Source organism: Danio rerio, chromosome 15, assembly GCF_052040795.2.
Source record: "Danio rerio strain M-AB ecotype USA chromosome 15, GRCz13ab, whole genome shotgun sequence".
Classification (NCBI taxonomy): Eukaryota; Metazoa; Chordata; class Actinopteri; order Cypriniformes; family Danionidae; genus Danio; species Danio rerio.
Genome location: NC_141035.1, coordinates 16,756,411 through 16,781,694, shown reverse-complemented (window position 1 = coordinate 16,781,694; position 25,284 = coordinate 16,756,411). Strand labels below are relative to the sequence as shown.

Genomic DNA, 25,284 nt, shown 5'->3' with positions numbered 1-25,284 from the left:
AAGGCTAATTAGGACCTGTTAAAAAAAACATTTAAGACCTGCAACATAACATTTCAATAGATTTAAGACTTTTTAAGGCCTAAAATTTAGCTTTTGAGATTTAAGACATTTTAAGACTTTTTAAGACATACCCTGAAAATATTGTGCAGGCCTATTTTAAAAGTGTTTTTTAAGTTTTTCTTCTTATTTTTTTTTACACTAGACTGAACAAAACACTTTATACAAACCCAAAAATCTGTTTGCTTTTGCCTGCAGTGTCTCGCCTTAAAAAATGGAAAGTCCATTTATGACGTGGAACATGAAGCCTTTGTGGACTTACTTGCAGCTGAGACAGACTGATGGGCAAGTGAAATATTCATCAGGAAAGAAGGAGCATATGCTGAATTTGTCATCTGAGATCTCTCCGCAGAACCTGTCGCTCAGGGCCTGCGTGAGAGAGCAGAGCAGTGAAGCGACACTCACAGACATGCTCTGTGGACCACCCTCAACACATACATGCAAACACAGACCCCCAAAAACATTTCTAGACACTTCAGGTAGGGCTAGGTGAAACTGCAAAAATTTGGTATTGATCCAATAGCAAACAAATACAGGGCCAGTATCGCAAATATTAATACTCTTTTTTTTTTTTTTTTTTTTTTTACTTTTAAAAGCAAATACTATTTTTACTGTTCTAACCATTAACATGTATAAGCAGAACAGGTTTAACACTAAGATTTTGTGATTTATGCTCTCCAAACCCCCATGATTAGTCACGATAAAATCCAGGATTGATATTTAACACTTTTAAGCCAAATAACGTATTATTAATAATATTATTAACTGCAATTTATATGAAAAGCAATTGCTAAATGTATAAAATGTAAACATTACATATTTCTTTTTTCAGTCTAAGAAGTACATTCATTCATTTATTTTCCTTTCGGCTTAGTCGCTTTTTTAAATTTGAAGTCAGCACAGTGGAATGAACCACCAACTTATCCAGCATATGTTTTACACAGAGCATGCCCTTCCAGCTGCAACCCATTACTGGGAAACACCCATACACTCTCATTCACACACATACATTTCAGACAATTTAGCTTACCCAATTCACCTATAGAGCATGTCCTTGGACTTGTGGGGGAAACTGGAGCACCCTAAGAAAACCCACGTCAACACGAGGGGAACATGCAAACTCCACAGAAATGCCAATTGACCCAGCCGGGGCTCGAACCAACAACCTTCTTGCTGTGAGGCAATTGTGCTATCCACTGTGCCACTGATGCCCTCTAAGTACAATAAAACTAAAATTCTCTCTTAAGACCTCACCCTGTCTTTTAATTAAAATGACTCTGAAATTTTATTAAGTAATAAACATCGTAATTTGTATAGTTTTCATTCACAGGCATAAAAATGTCCTCAACATTATGCTCCTACTTAAGCCCAATTTTCACTTCTGCGATTTATCCAACTGATCTCGCAAACGGGACCAAAGCTGCGATTGTTGAGCAAAGTTTCTCAAGGAAGCACAAAGTGATTTGTAGTAAATCTCCTCCGAAGGCCAGAGGGCTCTCTCACTGGGACACCCACAAAAAACCTGTCCAAATAAACATGAAGACCCCAAGGAAATCCCCTGGGGAAAATAGCAGTTGCTTAAAGGGCGCCTATGGTGAAAATTTTACTTTTTAAGCTGTTTGGACAGACATGTGTGTAGGTATAGTGTATGGACTGTCATATTGGGGTGATATAAACACACAAAGTCCCTTTTTTAAATTTAACAACATAAAAACGGTGGACCAATTAGAGAAGTTTTTAGATCAACCGCAACTTGATGTAGGAGTGCGGCCCTCCCACCCACCAATATTGATTGAAAGGCGCGCATTACCATATGCTCAGTTTGTTGTTTCACATCCGCCATTTTCAGTGTGTGAGTCAAAGCTATGTCACCTAAGGAACACCGTTGCTGGATTTTTAGATGTAAGGCTCATTGGGCTCAACATAAGATTAACATTTACCACATGATCGCTCTCATTCACCACATGATGGTGTCTGGCGTGCCGAGTCAAGGCTGTGAGAGGTGCATCCGGTGCTTCGGTCAAAGTTAATTCAGTGTGCGTGGTTATTAGTCTCAGTGTACAAGCTGGGATCTTTAAACTAGCACACAGTTGGCTGTAAAACTATACAAAGACACAAATGATTTTGTAGTCTTTGCTTGGTCTGTGTCCCAGTCGTACATGTACAGTTGAATGTCCCTTCACTCATGCTGCTTCTCTCTGTCTGCCTGTTGCCAAACACAAAGCGGGAGCTTCGCCCCCTTGTTAAGTTGGGCGGGAATTTGAAACAAATTTTCATATGAAGCAACATGCAAATGCAGATTCGCCAGGTCTCAAAACGGTTCTGAAATGACCAATGCTTTGCATTGCTTTAGTCACATGACCAGGGTGTTTTGTATCACTTTGGTCATGTGACCTAAGTGTTTTAGAACGATTATCTTGATGTCATTGTTGACAGATTCTGCTCTGACTAAACGGATGTACAGGAGGTTTACTAGAACTGGCTTTACTGATAAAATGTGCAGGAAATTCAACAAAGTATGAGGTGGGAATTGGTGAATGTTTAACAACTTTAATCATAAGATTAACACAAAATCAAAAATATCCATCCAGAGCTTCTCAGTTGGAGTCGAATTTTGTTAAACCCTCACGTCACTGGCCCCTAGCAGACTTTTTACGCAATCGGCATTGTAGTTAAATTTTTTGAGAGGTGCGATGCGACTATGCGAAAGCTTTCTCCAACCTACCATGTGCTCTTGACGCAGAAGTATATATTGGCCTTTTTGGTTTCGTACCGGTTAATATTTTTGAAGTTAAGATCAATCCCCACCCCTTACTTACTAGTAGCATTTAACTTTCATTGATATATTATCACGGTGGCTCAGTGGTTAGCACTGTCACCTCAAAGCAAGAAGGTGGCTGGTTCAGGCCAATTGGCATTTCTGTGTGGAGTTTTCCACTGGGGAGAGAGGGTGTTGAGTTAGGACGATTCTAAGGGCCCACGCATTTCGTCAACTGGACACGCCACCATCACACAGTTTTCACTTTCGTCCGCTACGAACCCCCCCACTTTGCTCTTCATTTTCGTCAATAACATGCACTATAGATGATTTGGATGAACTAAATTGGCCATAGTGTATGAGTGTGTGTGTTTCCCAACAAAGCTATCCACTGCGTAAAAACATATGCTGGATTAGTTGGCAGTTCATTCCGCTGTGGCAACCCTTGATAAATAAGGGAATGAAAAATTCATAAATTAATGAATGAACAATATCTTTTCATACTATAGATGCCAATGGTCATTGCTTTCCAACATTTTTCTAAATATCTTCTTTTGGGTTCAACAGAGGAAAAAAAGACAGCTTTGGAATCACTTGAGGATGAGGAAATGATGAGTACATTTTCCTTTTAAAGTGAACTACCCCCTTTAAGTGTCTAAAATGTTTTTGAGGGCACTCTTACAAAAACACACGTATACCTGCAGTGCACTAAACACAATGGCAGGCTGGCGCGGGGCTCTCTGGGATGTGTTGCTGACTTGCTGCTGGACCGTGTGCTGTAGCTGTGAGTAGTCTGTGGGGGGAGTGATGGTCTGTGTGCCCACATACTGAACCAAACTAAAGGCGTCTGTGCTCTGGCCCAGGTCATGAAAGCGCTTCTGCAGCAGTGTGTCTGCCTGCCCGAGGCCTGAGACGTCTGGAAGACATCAAAACACACATTTCAGAAGCCTGGCACACCTCTTCAGATGACACTAATTCAATCATTTCAAAATAAAAAAAGATGAACGACAGTTTTAGGAGCGTTAACAGCTTATGTGATTTTACAATTCTTTTCGTGAAGGAGGATTTACAGCATGAAAACAGGGGGTTTTGCCCAAGGGCATCACTGTTGTTAAGCTGTATTGTGATGTCTGCAGCACCTGAGTCATTGCCTTTGGGATTTACCTGAAATCTGGGTTAGATAACAAGCTGATTAACCATTATGCTGCTTTTAATGTTTTCAATTCTGTTAGAGAAATGACAAAAAGTACTTTTTGTGCCCTTTGAAAATGTGACCAAATCAAATATTTTACTGTATAGTAAACTTTATACAGGCAATGAGAAGAAATAAAATGCTGCATCACATCTTGTATATCTTTATTGTTTTGTATTCATGCTGCGTTCACATTATATTTGAAAATGCTGAAAAGTGGTCTACACAATTGAAAATAAAACTGCAAAATGCAATAGAATGCAAAATCTTCAAATGTTTTAGTTAATTAAACTTGTTTTTTTCAGCTTTTGATTCAGAAAATGTAACTCTTTGGTTTAACAAAGTGACTTTTATTGCCACTGTTTATTAAGTGACGTCTTTGGTTAAAAGGGAGCTGAAGGAATTGATGACCTAATTAAAAATGCTGGACTTTCAGTTCTCGTGTTATATCAGGTAAGTTCAGAATCAAACATATAACTCTTTTTTGATTGCAGCAATGATTTCAGCAAAAACAGTTACATATGGTTAATTAAACTGCAGACACTGAATGCTAAAAATGAAACGTGAAAGTTTAAGTAATTAAGGTAAACTTGGTTTTACATTCACACATACATTCTGTGACAGCTTGTGACACACTCCCTATATTGTTTACCATGGCACGTTGTATATTCGGTGTAAAATAAACTCCAAGTGTAAGGTGAAAACAACATTAACACTGTTTATTTGACTGTGAACAATGTTGTACTTTGACAGTCATTGGCTGCTAATATGATTTTGCTATTTAGAGTTTGCAAATAAAACTTTTATGAAATTATATTATTACGGAGAAAGTATGAATGTGCGAATCTAAAACCAACTTTACCCCTATGTGTAAGTTTACATACCCTGTCGTACAGGTGTAGTTCGCTGTCCGAATGGAGTTGTTTTGCTTGTTGATGATTAATTACCTGGGCCTTGTACAGTTTGCTTGTACGAGTTTAGGAAAATATCAGACTTTTCATTGTCATTCATTATCAGGGTTTAAAGCAAAGGATTTTTTCTACTGGTCCGATCGGGCCAATGGTTTAGATTTTTACTTGCACGACCAAAATTTCCACTGGCCCCACCAAAGAAAAAATACAATTTAATAGCTATTTTTTAGCCACATATTTTAAATTATGTGTCAAAAATAATGCCTATAATTATTTAAATGTTAAAAATTATTTAAATAAAACTTTTAAAATGTCAATATATGTATAATGAGCAAAATTATGTGTTAACAAAACAAAAAGAGCAGTATGGAAAATATAGGTATTTTATTTCAGTTCGAAATTATTTAACAAAAAGGTGGCCCCAACCGGGCCAGTAATGATCCTGTCTACTGTCCCAAGCATCTCTCACACTGGCCCCGGGTCATCGGGCAGTCCTTATCGTTAAGCCCTGATTATGGTTTTTAATGACGCGCGACTCGCATTGACAGGTGAAAATCCAATCTACCAGCTTACACTGCAGACACGAGAGAACAGATCCAATTTATAAATTTCCACATATGAACAAGGCCTGAATCTGATTTGAGTAAATCGGAATCCATGTGATTTGTTCCTGTTTACACATACATGGCCCATATCCGATCTGTGCCACATGGGAGAAAAAAAATTGGAATTGAGTCACTTGAACAATGCAGTGTAAATGCGGCCTAAATGGTTAAAAGAGACGTGCTTAAGGGATTATATGCAGCATCCTTCATTTATACTCTTAGATAAGGAGAGATGTCCACTTAAGTATCATACTTAGAGGGGAAAATGTGCTTTACGCATTATAAAGCTTGAAGCATCAGAATCAAATCTCAGTATCGGCCGATCACCATGACAAGGTATCAGTGCTCGGTATCGGCTGCAAATATCCTGATTGGAGCATCCATAATATATAATTTTAAAATCTGTAAAATCACAGAAAAAAATATGCATTTAATAATGCATAAGTGAATATGAATGAACTATATGCATTAAAATGAGCTATAGTTAAAATAATCATTTAAAAAAACATTCCTGTCAAACTACTTTAACTTTTAATAGGGCTATTTCCTCAATGAGATCAACACAGTTTAAAATGTACTTCAACGTTTATTGGAAAACACAATAATTATGCTTTTAAGTGTTAGTATGCGTGCATAATATCTGTATCATGCATACATATTAAATCATTTAAAATTTAAATAGTATATAAAAATGAGCAAACATTATTATCTATTAGCCCACACATTTTTGATTAGAAACACAGAAACAAATTAAAATTCTCATCACTAAGCAGACAAAAATAAAAGAGTGAACAATTGAGTTTGAAATGCAGCCATTGCTTTAACTGACAGCTCATGTTTATCCTGTGGGACTCTACAGCAGTCTAAAAATCAAGACTTCTTCAAAGACCCCCCTGTCTATGTGTTTGGGCCCCATGAGGTTGATGTGCAGACCCAAGTTAAAGCACCAATCTCTACGCCCCAGGCTAATCGTACAACAGCCTTTGGCAACAACATGTATCAGAAAATGCTGTGTTCATATGGATAAACACTGCAGACCTTGTAAACAGCACTTGTTCTGACTCACCCTGGCCCAGCAGCTGAGTGCGGGACGTCTCCTGGAAAACAATGATGGCGGGTCCAAGGCTGGAGAGAGGCACGTCTAGCCCACATCGGCTCGACAGCGCCCGGAGCTCAGGTGTGAAGTGCTTTAGGTAAGCGGCGGATGCACTGCCGAGGAACTGGAACATGTCATTGTGCAGCCTCTCGGCCCGTGTGCGGTAAATGACCACGTCTGATACGGCCAGGACCTTGAGCAGCAGACGCATTCGGCGATTCTGCTGAGTGGCGGCCCCGAGCAGGCCTTCAGTGTCCAGCACAATCAGGTTCAGCTGTGGGTCATAAGCAGCCCAGACACCCACAGTGCAGGAGGATGGAGAGGGAGACGTGGCAAAAACCTCCTCGCGGTCAAAAAGGACGTGGTTGAGAGTGTGGGACTTGCCATCGCCTGTGTTGCCAAAGATGGAAACCACTTTCACTCCCTGAGCGCCACTGCAGCCCAGCTTCTGCAGAAAATGAGCTTCATTTTTCACCTGAGAGAGAGTATGAGAGAAATCAAGATCAGATCATCTCTCTGTGTCTCTATCTATCTACGTTTCAATCGTTCTCTCTTTGCACATTTATCTACATGTTGTCTATCCATCACATATATTTTGTCTATCTATCTATCTATCTATCTATCTATCTATCTATCTATCTATCTATCTATCTATCTATCTATCTATCTATCTATCTATCTATCTATCTATCTATCTTTCTATCTTTCTATCTATCTATCTATCTACTCATCCATCCATCCATCCGTTTCTCTATGCTGCCACATATTTAATATGCAAGTTTTCTGCTACAAAAAGTCCAACAAGATTAACAAATATTAACTATGCACTATAACTATGCAAATGTAATATCATAAAAAAACTCATTCAAAACTGAAAATGGCTTTTTTCTTCAGTGCTTTCCACACATAAACTTTACTTGGGCAGGCCCAGGCCACCCATGTATATTAACAGCCACCCAAGTTTATTTGGTGACACTTTTTAATTTATTTTTTAACTATTATTAACATAAATTTTTATTTATTTTTTTGTATCTGCCCAATATAACCAATCATCCGCGATCGATTTAGTGGAAAATCTTCTCTTGTTTACCTGTTTCGTTCTGTGTGTGCGAGACCTGTCAACACTCCCACAGACAGACAGTCTCACATGCACTGCAGACCCACAGAGATGCGCCTTTTTGGGACCTAAAAAATGAGTCAGGCCTGAATTTCTAAACCTCCTAAAATGTCCAGGAAATCAGGGATTCAACTTTTGCTTTCTAATGCTTGTATGCATTTTTGCATTACCTTTTTACTTAAGCCTATTTTCGCTTGGCTTCACAGCTGACTGCACACACACAGTTGTGAGAGCAACATCAAATAATTTATTTTTTTTTTTTAACTTTACTATATACTCAAAGAGGACGAAATTGGCTGCAAAATATATGTACACCATTAGTACTGGTTAACTGGTTAAATAATTTACACGTTTTAATCTTGTAATTAAAATGTTTTTTAGGTACATTGTCTGTTTTTATTCCTTTTTCTGTCATTTATTTCACATTTGCTGATTATTTTATTAATTTGATGATGTTAATATATTACATAAGCCATTTTTTATACATATCTAAAATGCTTTGGCACTCGAGTTGACTTTGAAGTTGAAAGAGAGAGACAGAGAAGCAGATTTGACTAGATTTGAGTGGGTGCACATGGCTCCTGAATAGTATAAAAGTAAGAGAAATAGTGGATTACTTTTTTTATCTCAAGTCTTTTTTTTTTTTTACTTTAACCCATTGGAAAGAAACAGTGTATACAGTAACAGTGCCATAATGAGTTAAATTATTGCTAAATGAAATTATGTTTTGTTTGTCGCAAATAGTCAACTTTTTATGTCATGTGGGTAAATGGTGTGTGTCAATCCAGCTACCACAGCAAGTCTATTTTAATTCTGTGGGAAGCACTGAGTCATCATTCACTAAATGGAAAAATAGTTTGCATCTCAAGAATGAAAGAAAAGAAAATGAAACAAAAGAAAACAATTCCACCATTTTATAAGTTTAGGTTTGTGTTCATCGCAACAACCTGCACACACACGCTTGCGTTTAATAAATAGAACACGAGCGTGTGCATGCTCTGCTTACCGTAGATTCTCCTGCTTCTCCCAATAGACACCATAAGTCTGTGCACTGCTCTTCTTTTTCATGAACTGCAGTGTGAGTTAAAACAGTAATAAAGGCAAGCTTCCTTAGTGATGATGTATGCAGCATTAAACTGCATTTAGCTGCCATTTGCACTGAACGCACAGTGAATGCAGAACCATTTTTAGCACAACCACTCCAAATCTTTCAAGCACTCTCTGAAAACTCTGTGCTCTTTTGGCTGGTGGATCAACATTCACCACATGATTAGCACCACCTGTACCATTTGTAACTTTAGGTGGTTTACAAACCTGTTCTTTTCATTCCCTCTTCTTAAATCCTTTGCACAGTCTACCAGTCATCTGACATCAGAAAGCAGTGACTGAGTGATTGACAGCTAATATCAACCTAAGACAAGTTTCATCACCCTGGCATTAGCACACAGCGGAAAACATTTTAGAGGAATGAAAGCAGGCTGCACTATAACAATTATATGCACTCTCATGAATGCTCCCAAGCATATTTTGAGGCCGCATAGATTACATTTCAGGTGCATAGGTGACCAAAATGTCTGCAAATTCGAGCCTTGCACATTCAAGGTTATAAGTGTGAGATGCTGTGGGCTAAAGGACATCAATACTGACCCTAGAGCAGTAAAGACATGTTCTCTGGAGTGACCAATCAAGCTACTCTTTCCGACAATCAGATGGATGAGTCTACTTTTGGAGGTTGCCAGAAGAACAGTACTTGCCTGACTGCATTGAGCCAAAGGTAAACTTTGGTGGAGGGGAATTATGGTTTGGGTTTGGCCCTTAATTCTAGTTAAAGTAACTCTTAATGCTTCAGCATACCAAAACATTGCAGACAATTTCAGACTACCAACTTAGTGAGAACAGTTTTGTTATTGCACCTTTCTGTTCCTTAACTGAGCACCAGTGCACAAAACAAGGTCCATATATATATATGAACAAGCGAGTTTGGTGTGGAAACACTTGACTGGCCTGCACAGAGTCCTGACCTCAACCTGATAAAACCCTCTGAGAAGATTTAGAGAGGAGACTGTGTGCCAAGCATTGTCATCCAGCATCAGTGCGAAGAGTGGCCCAATTCAATATTAAACCCAACCGATTAAGATGTGATTAAAGACCATGTGCATGAAAATGTTAACGTGTCAAAACATTTGTCAATTTTGTCTGTATTTCTATCTATCCATTTATTTACATATCTACCCTCCCACCAAAACACCTCCTTCTATTTATCAATGTCTCTATTTGTTACTCGATATCATTGTTGGTCTGTGTTCTCTGCCACTTTCTATTATCTCCATCTATTACTATACTTATGTTCAACAGTTTACTGGTATAACAAAATTATTACCAAAGCTTTCTAAGTATATAAAAATGGAACAACAATATATGACGTACTCTTACACAAAGTATCCAAAAAATAATAAGATATATAATCTGAATATTTGTGATCAGTGTTAAACAGTTACAGAAGATCACAAAAATGTCTACATACCTACATATCCATACTGTGCAAAATAGTGGTTTATGGAGCTAATAATATGTCAAATTAATTTGAATTATTGACAATTGTAATTTAACAAATCTGTATTTTATGCCATTAAAAAATTATTGAATTTGAATTTCTTTATTTGAATTTGAATTTCAGAACTTGAATAGTGAACATTTGAAATGTAAGAAAACTGAATTTTTATATTTTCAAACTTCATTTTTTTGTGTGTGTGTTCTGAATTCCTAGACTGCAAATATCCAGTTTGCAAAAATACTGTTTCAAGTTTTCAAGATGAAATTCAGAACATGAAATTCAATATCCTAAAATTAAAAACCAGAAATTCAGATCATGAAATTCAGATTTAGCAAAAAGTAGGTCAGGGGTGATCAACAGGGAAGAGTAGTTTAGATCAGAGGTTCTCAACCTTTTCTACTTCAGGGCACAAACGAGTTTTTGAAGGCCCACCTGTCTGACATTTATTCTAAAATGTTTGTATGAGATAGGTATGGGCCGATAGACGATGCCATTGTCCATCGCCGATGGCCAATAGACAACACGATGCTGATCCAGCATCGGCGAACGCAAACCTGCTTGCGAAAAATACACACTTAAGGCTCGTACACCGGCACGCTTTTCATTTGCGCTTATCATCAGGGTTTTTCATGACGTTTTTCCAGATTCAAACCCAAGCGATTTTGACTGGCGTCGAGCAGAAGAGTATGCAAAATCACTCCTTGATGTTAGATGGCGCTACACAACTTTAAGCATCTGACCCGCTTGTTACATAGAAAAAGATAAAGATGACACCTTGTTGTTATGGATGGTTTAAGTAGCAGCTCCAGCTCTAGCTATGAAAAATTGATTATTGTTCACCAGAACAATAAGCAGCTCCATATTCATAACATCTTCTTTAATGTGTGCTCGCATTGACAGTTTTGCGCTCCAAGTGCTGATTACTGTAATTTCAGCAGCTCTGTGCACGTGAACAAAAGTGCAAACCTGGTTGGTGGAGAAGGTTTTGAAGTGGCGCGTCAAAAAAAAAAAAAAAGAGCATGAGGCGTTTTTTTTATTTTAATTGACACTTTTACGTCTGGTGTTTTGCGTGTTGGTGTGCATGATCACATTGGCGCCCTTTATTTAGTCACGACTCATGAGGCGTTAAACGTCAACAGAAAACGCGCGCAAAAATCGTCCCGGTGTGCGCGGCCTTCGGCCCCCATTTACACTAATACATCTTAGTATTAACATGGCATTTTAGAGCAAAAATTATCCACATCCACACCGTTTAACCTAGCATTTCTGAACAGCCCTCCGTCTGCTGAAAAAGCACACACATAGACCAATGACACAGACAAAGCCCCCCAACGCACACAGACTGTCATGGGCTCGTCTGAGGAGCTCCAGATAGCAGTGCACATCGGACAGTTTATCAAGGATATACCACTGGATCGCGTCTCACTTTAGTTGTTAAACGTGATATTTAATAAATCTTGTCTCACAACTCTTCTGTCGTTTGAATCTATCAGGTAACATGTCACAGCATCAGTACACTGCTTTAGTCTTTCACTTTCACACTACTTAGTAATTTTAGTAAAACCTTAGATACTGTTGGTTGTGCACCTTTTTTTGCCAGCCAACCTCCCGCGAAAAAAGTAACTGACAAGTATTTTGTGTGCAACTTATCTTTATTTATTTATTTATGATTTGTTTAAGGGTAAAACAAAGACCATGCGGGTCAGGTAGTTGAAACGGTAGGCTACAAATAACTTATTCGTTATAAATTAATTAATTATTCATAAATGATTAATTCACCTCCGCCTATGACGACGATGCCATCGTCTATTGCAATGTTTCACATTAGATATCGTACGATGCCAAATTGGTCGACATCGGCCAACCTTAGTATGTATGTGTGTGTGTACATATAATATAAATATATATATATATATATATATATATATATCTATATATATATATATATAATATATATATATATATATATATATATATATATATATATATATATATATATATATATATATATATAATTTTTTTTTTTTATTTTTTTTTTTTTTAAACACACCAACTCAAAGAGAACCATAGGTAAACGGGTAGATTGCTTCTGCTTTATACTGGACTGACTGAATATTAATATCTATTATTTAAAAATATACAGACAAATGTAAAATACAGTAAAACACCCTAAGTCTGTTGGATCTGATGGATTTGCAGCTGGTTATTGTTGGGAGATCGCTGACAGGAACAGTGAACAGCTGTGCCAGCACGTCTGAAGCTCATATGCCAGTTTACTTTATGGTCTATGGCAGAAACACGCCTCGCTAGATCCTCCTGTATTGGTGTGCATCCATTATAAATCACTCACAGGACATTCATTTGGACAACTATGCAGATATATTAAATAGTTCACAAAAAATACATAAAGAGAGAGTTTCACTTTATGCAGTTTGTTTATAAACAGACTGACGTGTAGACTACTAGTTGCAGACGTGATCATGAGGCTGTTTTTGAGCATTTTTAACAGCATATAAAAATTCAGATTTATTAAATTACAATCGTCAATAATTCAAATGAACACTATTCAAATTTAGATTTTTTGGCATATTATTATCTCCATAGTGGTTCAGCTGACTGATTTGTAACACTTCCAAATGAAGTATTTGGATACATCTAAAATACTAAATGTATGCATCTTAATAATCAAAATATCTGCCCTGTGGGAATTCTCGGGTCAATGTATTTTGTAACAGGATGAGTTAGCAAGTTTTCTATCTGTAGGGATTCAGCCTTTCTTCATTTGAAAAAAAAAAAAAAACTTAAAGGGACAGTTCACCCATAAATTCAATTATGTCATCATTCATGACTGATGAATGAGTCATCCTGGCTTTTGTGTTCCACTGAGGAAAGAATGAAAGACATACGGGTTTGAAACAACAAAATAATGAAGAGTGAGTGAGTACATAATGAAGCATTATTTTTATATCTCTTCATAAATATAAATACAGACAGTAACAATCTCTCAGTGTCAGTAAATAATCATTTTAAAACTGGTTTCTGGTCAAAAACAGCTGTAAACTATCAGAAAGAAATTACACTCTTCTCACTGTTAACTCATTATTAAGACTATATAACAGAGAATTACTACACCATATCTTGTTATTTTACTTAATTAGCTGTACTTTATATCATCATGACGTGTGCAAAAAATATGTAATATAACACGATATATCCACACACTAATGGCAATACCAACTTTGTAAAGTTAAAAATAAAAGCACTATTGATTATGATCGATGAAGAAAGATGTCATTGACAATGTTGTCAAGACAGCTCTCTCCTGTGTTTCAATAATGTTGACAGTTCAACGTTACTCATCCGAGTATTCTTTACATTACACCTTTTATAATACGCAATGGGCCTTTTTGTGAATTGACAAACACCCAATCAAAGTGTATAACAACAACAAAGCCAAGACATGTGCTGTTTACCAAGTAGCTTAATGGCTAACTCGGAAGCTAACAAAAACAAACCTGCAAGCTTTCGTTTTCGTCCACCAGGAGAAAACTCCGTCCATTTTCCTTCTGCTCGTCCATTTTAACAGGCCCGAGAGAAATCTCATCCATGTCTTTCAACAGCATTTCAGACATGGCCAAAGATTTAAAACCATCACAACTCCGTCTAAGCTAGTTGGACTACTGTCCCAGGACTTACTGCTGCTGCTACAGTAGTGCTGGCGGTAGGTGATTTTCCAGCTGAACTCTAGAGGGCGCCGTTGCTGCTCTACCAGGGGCCTTCATCGTATATTAATGAACGCATAGTGACGCCCTCTAGAGGCTATTTTCTTTGTGTGTGCACAAGTTTTTTTCTGTATTAAGAGGGAAAATAAGGCATGTCTGAATAAAATAACCTGTCAAATAATCCTATTGTATAGAAAATATTTTTTTTTATAATGTTGTACAAAATTTGTATTTTTTACAATGTCAATCGGAGAAGAGAGGATATTGCTGATGCTTTAGTTTTATGATTTCTTGCATTGCATTATTTAAAATCTAAAATCCCCTTTAAAAAGTGCAAATTTTGTATTCTGCAGAAAATCCCTCATGAATCAACAGGACATTTTTGTGTTCAGTCTTTCCATAGAGCTTGCTAAGGTTCATTAAATATTTGTTAGCAGGGATCTATAAATATCACATGTCACAGAATGCCTTCAAAGTGGCGCCATTGCAGTTTAACTGGACTGAAGAGCCCTTTATAGTCATTTCCATTTCTTTTAGAGGTTAGAATGGCCTCTTGTCACAATATTTAAATGTACACGATTGAAAAATTCACATTGAAGAATAACTTCAATATTACTGTCCACAAGTATTTCACACTGTTAAAATGTATTTCTCTATGTACAAGCAGATTCAGAATGTTGGACTTTTATGAAATTATCAGTTAGAATAGGGCTTAAAGGACTGACTATGATAATGTGAAGGAATTTTCCTTTTTTACACATTTATTTCAAGTGTATTATTTGTATTTTTAACTTGCACTACATTGCATTACATATATACAGTTGAATTCAGAAATATTAGCCCGCTTGAATTATTAGCGCCCCCGTTTATTTTTTCCCAATTTCTGTTTAACGGAGAGCAGATTTTTTCAACACATTTTTAAACATAATAGTTTTAATAACTTATTTCCAATAACTGATTTATTTTATCTTTACAATGATGACAGAAAATAATATTTGACTTGATATTTTCAAGACACTTCTATACAGCTTACAGTGACATTTAAAGACTTAACTTGGTTCATTAGTTTAAGGCAAGTTAGGGAAATTAGGCAAGTTATTGTGTAATGATGGTTTGTTCTGTAGACTATCAAAAAAATATATAGCCTAAACGAGCTAATAATTTAGTCCTTAAAATTGAAAAATTAAAAAAATTAAAAACTGCTTTTATTCTAGCCGAAATAAAACAAATAAGATTTTCTTCAGAAGAAAAAATATTATCAGACATACTATGAAAATTTTCTTGCTCTGTTAAACATCATTTGTGAAATATTAAAAAACGAAAAAATAAAAAACAATTTAAACGGGGCCTAATAATTCTGGCTTCAACTGTGTGTGATGTTAATAAAAGAAATACATCTAATAACTTTTTTGATGCATTTTCCCACTTCATTTACTAATGTCATGATATATTGTGGATGGTTTTCTTGTGATATATTGATGATATCGTGATCTATCACAATCGGGAAAAACATCATGATAATGTTGTATCATATCGTAATACCTGGATATCTGACTACTTATTTCACTTTTATCTTTGCTCTATCTTATTTATTTATTCTTGCAATATCTTTGATTCTCTCCTCTGCAAGATTATTCCACTCAAAGTTAATGATTTCATTCCAAATAGAGCTATTTAAGTCATCTGCTGAAATTGTATTCATATAAAATATCGCAATGTTAGATTTTTCCAATATCGAGCAGCCTCAAAATACATATATACTGGGGTAAAGCTGGATTTATACTCGCACATTCTGACTTTTTGCTTAATAATATAATTTCAGAAAAGTATTATTTGCAAATTCTAAGTGGCGAAATCATTTTAGCAGCCAATGACTATCAAAGTACAGCATTGTTCACAGTCAAGTAAATAGTGCTGATGTTGTTTTGAAGTCATATGCTATTTCAGACCCAGTATTCAAATTAGCGTTGTAAACAATATTGAATGAATGTGAGAATAAAAAACCTACTTAACCTCAATAAATATAAAAAAAAAATTATTAATATATATTTATATATATATTAGGGTTGCACGGTTTATTGGTACTATGGTAGTATCGTGATACTGTGGCTTCAAAATGGTGCCACTGTAGTTTGTCAACGGTAGTATCGTCATTAATGGTTTAGCTACAATAGATAATGTTGCATGTCGTAGAGACACTAAAATGCTCACACGCTTGTGGAACAATAGACCATTTTATTTTAATAGTCTGTGGAGCCCTTTAAGGTTGCAAAACAGTAGAATTTGCGCCTTATATGGTAGCCTATTGCACGTTTTCTCACGCTTCAGCTCAAACGCACATCGAGTCATTTCTGTTCCTGTTAATATAATTTAGTAGCTACAACAACTGCGACAATCTCTTTAAAAACACATCTCACAAAGTGACGTTTTGAATTACTTTGGATTGTTACCTGAAACCCAAAATAGCAAATAGTAAAGAATTTTGGACCACTTCATATAGCCTAATTTAGTTGGAAAAAATGCACTTTTGTAACAAATTTCATTTGGTATCATTTGTATCTTTATTTTAATGTATTCTTGTTGGTCAGTTTATCTACAAAATAAACCAAAAGAATGAATATATCTTAGTGAGGTGCAAATAATACTTTTTGGCTTTAAAGTAATTATGAATTTAATTCAAGTAGGCCTATAATAACATATAGTATTTTTGACAATTTTCTTTTATTTTTGACAATTTGACATATAAATTACAGTATCACAATACTACTTGGTATCGTGATTCTTCAGCTGGTATAGTATTGTAGGATTAATTATTCATATGGTAACAACCATATGTATATATGAGAAAAACTGCTTTACCATAAAAACAATACATAAATTGGTGAAATAATTGTTATAAATGATGCAGAAAAGATTGATCAGGGTTCAGATATAAATATATTGTTTATAGTATATTTATAATATACTATACTATTTAGCCCAGGCACAAAACCCATCAGAAGTCAATGGAAAAAATGTGTATTCAAATATACATGCATATGACTAAACACAGCACACATGCAGAAAAATGCTGTGTAATAAAATAATAATGACCAGTGACTACCCAAATCTGCTAATCTCAAAGATGAAATATACAATACAAGAACGAACGGCTTGATTTTGCTGCAATCACTCTGAAACTATTCCTCTGCGAATCAAAGAAGCTACCAACATGAGGCAACAAAAAATACTGACAGACAGTCCAGCAATCCAACCTTGAATTTACAGTAGATGTTTTGGCTTACCCACACAAAATCAAGGCGGGACTAGAATACAGTTAACCGCGGTGCATTGTGGTATTTGTAGCACGCGCGCCGCCGAGTCCCGACGGCTTCAGGGAATAAAAACTACATTTCCCCGCACTGACCATCAGGCAGCCGCGCTCCCATTGGCTGACCGATCCAGCCGCAGCCCCAGAGAATGAATGAAATTGAAATTGCTGCTATATTACATGTACAATACCGGGGATCTGCAGTCTTACATTGTATCATTCTATATCAAAATGGCCACAGTGGTCCAAAATCCTCTGAAATCGTAAGTAAAAAATATTTCTATTTTGATGCTTTGACTAATGCATGCCATGCAACAAACAGCGCTCGCTCTTATTCACAAATATGCAAACACCTTTAAAAAGTATAAAATGCCGGCGAGGCTCAAACTACCAATGCATGTTGAAATGCAATAAATCATAATGCATGCGACGACATTTTGTCATCTGGGCAAATGTGGCACGTTGTAAAGTGCAGAGTCTCGGGTGTCATTTCTGCATATGCACAGTGATATGGAGGAATGTTGAGAATGTTGACCCGGCGTCCCTGCTCGGTATTGATCACTAGGAACTTACAGTTGTTGCTAATGGAATCGCAGAGTTCACTGGTCACCGACTCTCTGGACAAACGATGATGATGATGATGATGCTCGAACATTTTTTGCACACGTATGCGATGCCAAATGAAATGAGCATGCAGAAGACAACACTGGCTGTCTAGGTGCATACTAGCCAATGTTACAATTTAACACAATGTGTTTTAATGGTTACATCGCACGCGTTGATAACGTAGATTGTAGAAATGACATTGTAAATACGAAACATCAATGCTAATCCTGAAACAAACACATGTTTTAGCGTGACATTTTAGTTGCGCGTAACATTTGCTATGTCTGGTGCGCCGTTGCATCAATGCACATTCCGTGAAGTTTCCATTAGATTCCTTTGTGCACACTGACACATTTTTTCGGCGTGCGGCACGCAGACGCCACACGGGCTCAGTGCCAAAAATTGCTTTACATTCATCTGTTAGAGACGGGGACCTTCCGAGTGAGGAGACGTGTTTGTATTTGGCAGGAATATGAGACTGTAGCTTCAATATCTCATAAAGGGGGCATAGCACTTGTGCCGGGTTTCCTAACCTGAGAGGTTGTATCTCCCTCCGGTAACTACCACGACTGCCTACCTTGACCCAGCACGTCTCCACAACGTTGTATTTTGGTCTCAATTGAGCTCAAAACACGCTTTAAAATGTTACCCAAAGGTAAAATCGTGTGTCTAAATGATATGTTTAATATAGTAATATCTATGTATTAATTTATCTATGATATTTGGAAATTTTTGAAGACTGGTTTGGTGAACCATGGTCACATGTAATTGACATTGTGGATTGCATATCTTGTTTTTGTTGGATTTATTGTAAATATATATACCTGAAATAAAGATATCGCTAACAGCTTAAATGGAATATGAATAATTTTGGCTATAGTGGAACATATTTGAGAAAGACTGTTGAATTAGTTAAATTGTACTATTATATATATGAAGACTCAAATACATGTCTAAAGTAAACTTAATTCTACACAACATCCTGTTTATAAGCTGATGTATTGATATATTTCTTTTTGAATCAGTGATGGGACGATTAACCCTGCATGCTGTAACTAACTAATAAAGAGAAAGCAATGCTATAACTAGTAGTAGACTTGCGCTACAGAGCTGAGGAGCCTGTACACCTACACGTTACACAATTCATGTGACCCAAAGCTAAAATCGTATGTCTATACTATATGTATAATATATACACATGGTATCTATGTATGTATTTATCTATGGTTTTAGATTAACACAATAAATAAATTGATAATATTGTTGTATACACATCACATAAGCTTTTTTACATGATGGTGTGAGAAAATGTGCACGCTTTGAATACTAATAACAGTGGACAGGACAGGGTTCAAGATTTTAGGTACAGTAGATAAGACTTTACATAATGATAATAATCTGAGAATACTAGGGTAATGTAAATGAATAATGTGTTACTATAGTGTTATTCTAACGTGTTATTAATGTGTTATTATAGTGCTTTAGTTCAAGTTTGCACAGGTTCAAATTATATTAGGCAACTTGAGCTTGACAGGAGTGCAGAAAATATTAGGCCTACATTAACATTACTGCTCTTGTGTCTTTGTGTAGAATTTTATGCTTACCTTATCCTGTCGTAAATACAGACATTCTGAATGCATGGTGGCGTAAGCAGTCCTGGGAGAGTTAGTGCTAGATGACATTAAATTGCCATCTGTAGTACCCAATGTACACTTTGCACAAACATGGTATTCTTTGAAGTGTGTGTATATATATATATATATATATATATATATATATATATATATATATATATATATATATATATATATATATATATATATATATATCCTATTAGGGCTGGGCAATATGGCAAAAATGCAATCTCAAAAATTATTTTATATTTATCTTATATTTCGATATAAGCTGTTAAGGCTTCCAGATTTAAAAGAGTACCCCAACAATTAATGAAGCCACAAAAATGAAAGGGTCCATTCAATGGCATAATATATTTTTGGCCGATACATTTTTAGTGTCCAAAAAGTTGGTACATCTCAACACACTTTTAGATTTACATTGTTTAACATTTTTGCAGTGTGATTGGCTCCTAGATCAATATAGATTAAAAAGGTCCAGAGTTTATCATGGTTATTGACATAAATGTTATCATGATTCAGTATAATATTGTTTATTTGCCCAGTCCTATCAAAAATTCAGTACATTTCTAATAGCAACACACTTTTAGATTCCCATTGTTGCACATTTCTGCTGTGTGATTGGCTCTTAGATCAATATAGGGTAAAAAAGTCCAGAGTTTATCATTGTTATTGACATAAATGTTATCGCAATTGGATAGAATATAGTTTATTGGCCCAGCATTGCTGAAAATTCAATACATCTCTAATATCAGTACACTTTTAGATTTCCATTGTTGCACATTTTTGTGGTGTAAATGGCTTGTTTCCACTGACTGGTACAGTACGGTACAGTTCGGGTCGGTACGGGTCACCTTTATCAGGCTTGCGTTTCCACTACCAAGGGTACCCTTTTGGTGGGCGTGGTGTATGACAGAAAGTTTCAGTCGACGTCATTTTTGCTCAAGAAAATGTCTACAGTAAAGCTGTACAGGTCGTTCACATATCATATGAGAAGCACTTCTCACAAAACAGACGCTTTATACACATAAATACTTCTGTATATATGTTTATTACTAACTTTTCTATCAACATGATTTGATTATAAATGCAGATCAATTACAGTTTCAAATAGTCCACTGTAAATCTGCTCTTCTTATTGGCATTGTGGCTGTTCATCAAGATGATGACAAGGTTTGTTTGAGCTCGGGTCGACCATGGCTTGTTATTATATGTATATATTACGCTGTAATCTCTCAGCTGTGTATTTAAAACATGGCGGTTCCTTTGTTTTCATTCTGGTTCGATTCGATATGCCTTTTGACAGTGGAAACGGCCATTAAAGTGTATTAAACTGTACCGTATTGTACCACTCAGTGGAAAAGGGCCATTATCGGCTCTTAAAAAATCCAGAGCTTATCATTGTTATTGACATAAATTTTATCGCTATTCGATATAATATCGTTTATCATTCCAGCCCTATATCTATATTATAACTTCTATTTCTGTGTTTTATATGTGGGTGGAGCTAGAAATCACTTAATAATACACTTTGCTTGCTGTGCCTCTCTGATTAATGGAATGTTCAGTACAGCAACATGGGTAATGTAGTTTTTTGCTCAAACAATGGTTTTGAACACAGCTGTTAAAATACAATAAAATTATAGACTTAAAGTCTATGTGATGGCATCATTTTGAGCTTTTATGAACAATTATTTAATCCATAACGAATTAATTATTTGTAGCCTACCTTTTTAACTACCTGACCCGCATGGTCTTTGTTTTAACAATCCCAAATCTTAAATAAATAAAGATAAGTTACACACAAATTACCACCTGTCAGTCACTTTTTCCGCGTGACTCTGGTATGAATAAGCAGAGTGATCTGTGTCGGTATAGTGGTGTTGACAAACTTGGTTGGTAAAAAAGGTGCACAACCAACAGTATCTGCAGTTTTCACTAAAATGACTAAGTATAAGCGTGAAAGTGAAAGATTGAAGCAGTGTACTGGTGCTGTGACACGTTACCTGATAGATTCAAAAGACCGAAAAGTGGTGAGACAGAGAGAAGTCTAATTTTCACGTTTAACAACTATAGTGAGACGTGATCCAGTGGTACATCCTTGATAAACAGTTCGATGTGCACTGCTCACTGGGTTAAGACGCTGCAGCGCATGACTGAGTTTGTTTGTGTGTGTGTGTGTTCATGTGATGTGCGTTTTCAGTGGTGTGGACAGAGAGATCTTTTCAGAAATGTTGGATGAAACGCCATTGTGTACGTGGATTGTTTTCATTCTAAAATGCCATTTTAAAACTAGTATGTATTAGTGTAAACGGGGCCATGTGTATTTTTCGCAAGCTGGTTGCTGCTAAGTTGTGTGCTCCATAAGTTTCCATTTGTTTATACATGTGTTAATTCATTAATAACTTACAATGAAAACTACATTTGAAGCATTTTTAAATACATTAGTAAATTTAAAAGTTGCATTTGTCTTTATAATAGAACTGAGGTAAAGTAACAATGATCAGCAATATTAGCTAATGTTTACAGATACTGTAATGAATGTAAATTTATTCATTAACTAATGAAATCCTATTGTTCAGTGTGATTGTACGTGAATATAGTAGCACAATTAACTCCAGTACTATTTGTAATTCTGTTCAGTAAAGGAATACAACTCCAGTAATGTGGATTTTGTAAATCCGCAGTTTTGATTCAGTGGCTCATGTGAGTAACTCATACATGACAAATCCTGCAGACAGTATCTTACTGGTTTCTCTTAGCTTCAGTCAAATTTATTGAGTTGTGAACTTTGTTGTTGAGCGTGGAGGGATTTTTTAAATGTATATGTAAGTTCAGGTGTGCATTTTCGCTGCATCTGAAATATTTGCATGAGAATCATGAATGAGCAGAAAGAGGGGCCTGCAATCAGCGTCTGAATTGCTGTGATGTTAGGCTCTTCAAAAGCCTCTTCAAAGAACCCAGTTAAAGTGCAGTACTTCTGGAGCCATGAGGAGATATCTGTTGAGGAGCCAATCTAATTTACATTACTGGCTTTTATAAATCACTCATTTTTAAGAGATGGTGATTAAATTATGCCTCCCTTGATTGCTGATTATCTAGGAACTGGCATGGCTTCACCAAAACGATGGCATTTGGTTGGAAATCTTTTGAATCTTTGGATTAGTTCCCCACTGTTCCTGAAGCTCATTTCTCTTTGTTCGGTCTTGCTGGTCCTCGCGTCTCTCTAGTAATTACTCAGGTTCACTTACTGTCTATATTTTTCCTCTATCTTCCACTATCTGTTTCCGAAAGTGATGGTGTCCTGTCTCTCCGAGTGATTTCGCAGGATGCGGATTGCGGACTTCTTGGATAGTTACTCCGCTTTGCCTCACTGATCTGAGAAAAATGAATTCTAGATAATTCCTCACACTGTCGCTCCTAACCCTGTCATCCCGTCCTCGCCATCCAGGCCTGTTTTACTGTTTGTCTGCATACGCCGCTGCATCTGTAAGAGCATTTTTCTTCTTCTGAGGCTGGTGGGCTGTTCTCTTCATTTCACTCACTTATTTTTTTTCCAGAGAGACTCTCTTTGTCTTCAAGAGGAGAGAGAGAGGCACAGATAGGTATTTTTAGCTCTATGACCTATTTCTCCAAAGCTACCTAACTCACTGTCAGTCATCACACTGTTGCTCAGGGATCTTATAGTGCGCAGCTGGCATCTATAGTATGAATATGAAGTGAACCGTGCTTTTGAACTTGAACTTAGGAGTTGTTTAGAAGGTTAGAGAAGCATGGCGTCCTCGCTTGCTCTCTTTTTTGGGTAGGTGAGACACCTTTTAGGAAGATAGTCAGATATGGACTGAGGAGAAATGAGGGAGGGTGTCGCTTCTTGATGATTCAGGCTTGTCCGTGTGAACGTCAGAGCTTGAGAATGAGAGCATTCGTATAGTGGCTGTACATTTTAATTGCTGATAGGATTATAGAGAACAAGGAATCATTTAATAATTAATGTTTTTTTATGTGTTTTAGAAGAAATTGTACAATAAATGAGTATGCAAGAACAAGTTCCCAATATGGGAGCCTTCAACACCACCTGAAATCTGAATGAATAAGATTTCCACTGATGTATGGTTTGTTGTGATTGGGCACAATTTTTGGATGACATACAACTATTTGAATATCCTCCATCTGAAGGCTCATCAAATTTAAATGCCTAATAAAGATCCTGTTAAATTAAAATAAATACTTTAGGTGTTAGTTTTAGTGGATCTGCATGATATTGAAAAAATCTAACATTGCAATGATAACATTGCGATGATTCTGTAGGGGAGTGCATTTGCATAAAAAATAAGAAACAATACACAGGCATAGATAAATTCCATAAAGAAAAATGTACAATTAAATAAACAGCATTTTATTGTTTTTAGAGGAGTCGAACTGCATTCAGGTATACATTATTTGAATAATCAAATGTAAAAATAATACTGCATAGTCAGTATTTTATAAACAATTTAATAAAATATATCGTAATTTATTTGTCAAAGTTACAAATGATTAAAGTGCTATAACTCGTTGTCTCAACCACGTTGCTGGAGGACCACCAACACTGCATGTTTATGTTTGTCACTCATTACAGATCTTTCAGTCTCTGCTAATGAGCTGATGATCTGAAACTGAAACTGAAACTGCATACTTCCATACTATACAAAACACTAAAATCAGTATGCGAGCCGGGTAGTATGTCTGAATTCATCGAAGAGCGCATCCCGTGCACGCTGTGCTCTCTTATGATTCCCCCCGAGAGAATTCATGAATGTGAAAGAAGCAACGCAACTGACGCAGGTAGGTCACGTGACCATGACAAAATGGCGGATATAGTACATCCAAATTCCATTCATACTTTTCACATTCATACTGTAAAGAACGTACTTTTCTAACCACTGAGTAATACGTTTAAATTCAAATGCTGTACATACTGAGTAGTAGGTGGTTTCAGACGCAGCCATGTGCTGTGTCCCAATTTACTTACTATCTGTCCTAAATAGTATTTGAAAATAAAATTAGTATGACCCAAATCGTATGTTGAAAAGAGTATGCCAAAGGTTCCTGGATGGTTTAGTATTTCCTGTAAACTCGAAGTGTAGAACTGTCTATATAACTGCTAATATTGCTTATATAACTTCAGACGCTGGTGGAAAGTGCAAATAAACCACAAACATGGTGAATGTGTGAGACATACCGTTAAGCAGAGAGGCTTCGGTAAAGATGTTTGCATGACTGTTAATTAATAATAATGGAAAAAATTATAAAATAATTAATTATGGAAAATATTTAAATCACATTTTCCATGTTATATTTCATCTGTAACAACAATGTGACCTTATATAAAGATGTGTTTGGACATTAACTTCTGAATGCATAATTACACAAAGACCTGAGGAGGTTTCTCTGCATGAAAGACTCGTAAATGGCAGATTAACCTGCTGCTGCCATGAAAAATGTGCAGAGCTGGTGGTCCTCCAGGAACGTGGTTGAGAAACACTGCTATAACTAGTAGTAGACTTGCATCACAGAACTGAGGAGCCTGTTCATGTACAGTGATATGTAATGCTATTTGATATGTGAATTATAGAATTTCTCTACCTTGCGTTAAATAAATCACGTTACACATTCATATGAACACAGTATAGTTATACTTTAAGTCAGGGGTGTCCACACTCAGTCCTGGGGGGCCTGTGTC

The 25,284-nt window shown here is 36.3% G+C and overlaps 2 protein-coding genes across 8 annotated transcripts in view; one reads left to right on the top strand and one right to left on the bottom strand.

The window, feature by feature from the left end:
- si:ch211-11n16.2 overlaps window positions 1-14,052 on the bottom strand; it is a 32,866-nt gene extending 18,814 nt beyond the window's left edge. Inside the window, exons 1-5 of one of the 4 annotated variants that reach the window (XM_087283771.1) lie at window positions 13,806-14,052; window positions 7,710-7,804; window positions 6,590-7,094; window positions 3,514-3,731; window positions 320-426 (exon numbers count right to left, since the gene is read on the bottom strand). In XM_087283771.1, coding sequence (XP_087139897.1) covers window positions 320-426; window positions 3,514-3,731; window positions 6,590-6,830 — 566 coding nt within the window. In that variant the 5' untranslated portion in view covers window positions 6,831-7,094; window positions 7,710-7,804; window positions 13,806-14,052. Of the gene's footprint in view, window positions 1-319; window positions 427-3,513; window positions 3,764-4,334; window positions 4,402-4,891; window positions 4,921-6,589; window positions 7,311-7,346; window positions 7,805-13,805 lie in introns of those variants that run through there. The other 3 variants (XM_087283770.1, XM_087283772.1, XM_087283773.1) reach the window with 3 other exon arrangements.
- Window positions 14,053-17,397: 3,345 nt separating this feature from the next.
- dpf1 (double PHD fingers 1) overlaps window positions 17,398-25,284 on the top strand; it is a 129,227-nt gene continuing 121,340 nt past the window's right edge. For 2 of the 4 annotated variants that reach the window (NM_001328069.1, NM_001030204.3), the window contains 1 exon segment: window positions 17,398-17,585. In NM_001328069.1, coding sequence (NP_001314998.1) covers window positions 17,476-17,585 — 110 coding nt within the window. In that variant the 5' untranslated portion in view covers window positions 17,398-17,475. 4 annotated transcript variants of the gene reach the window in all.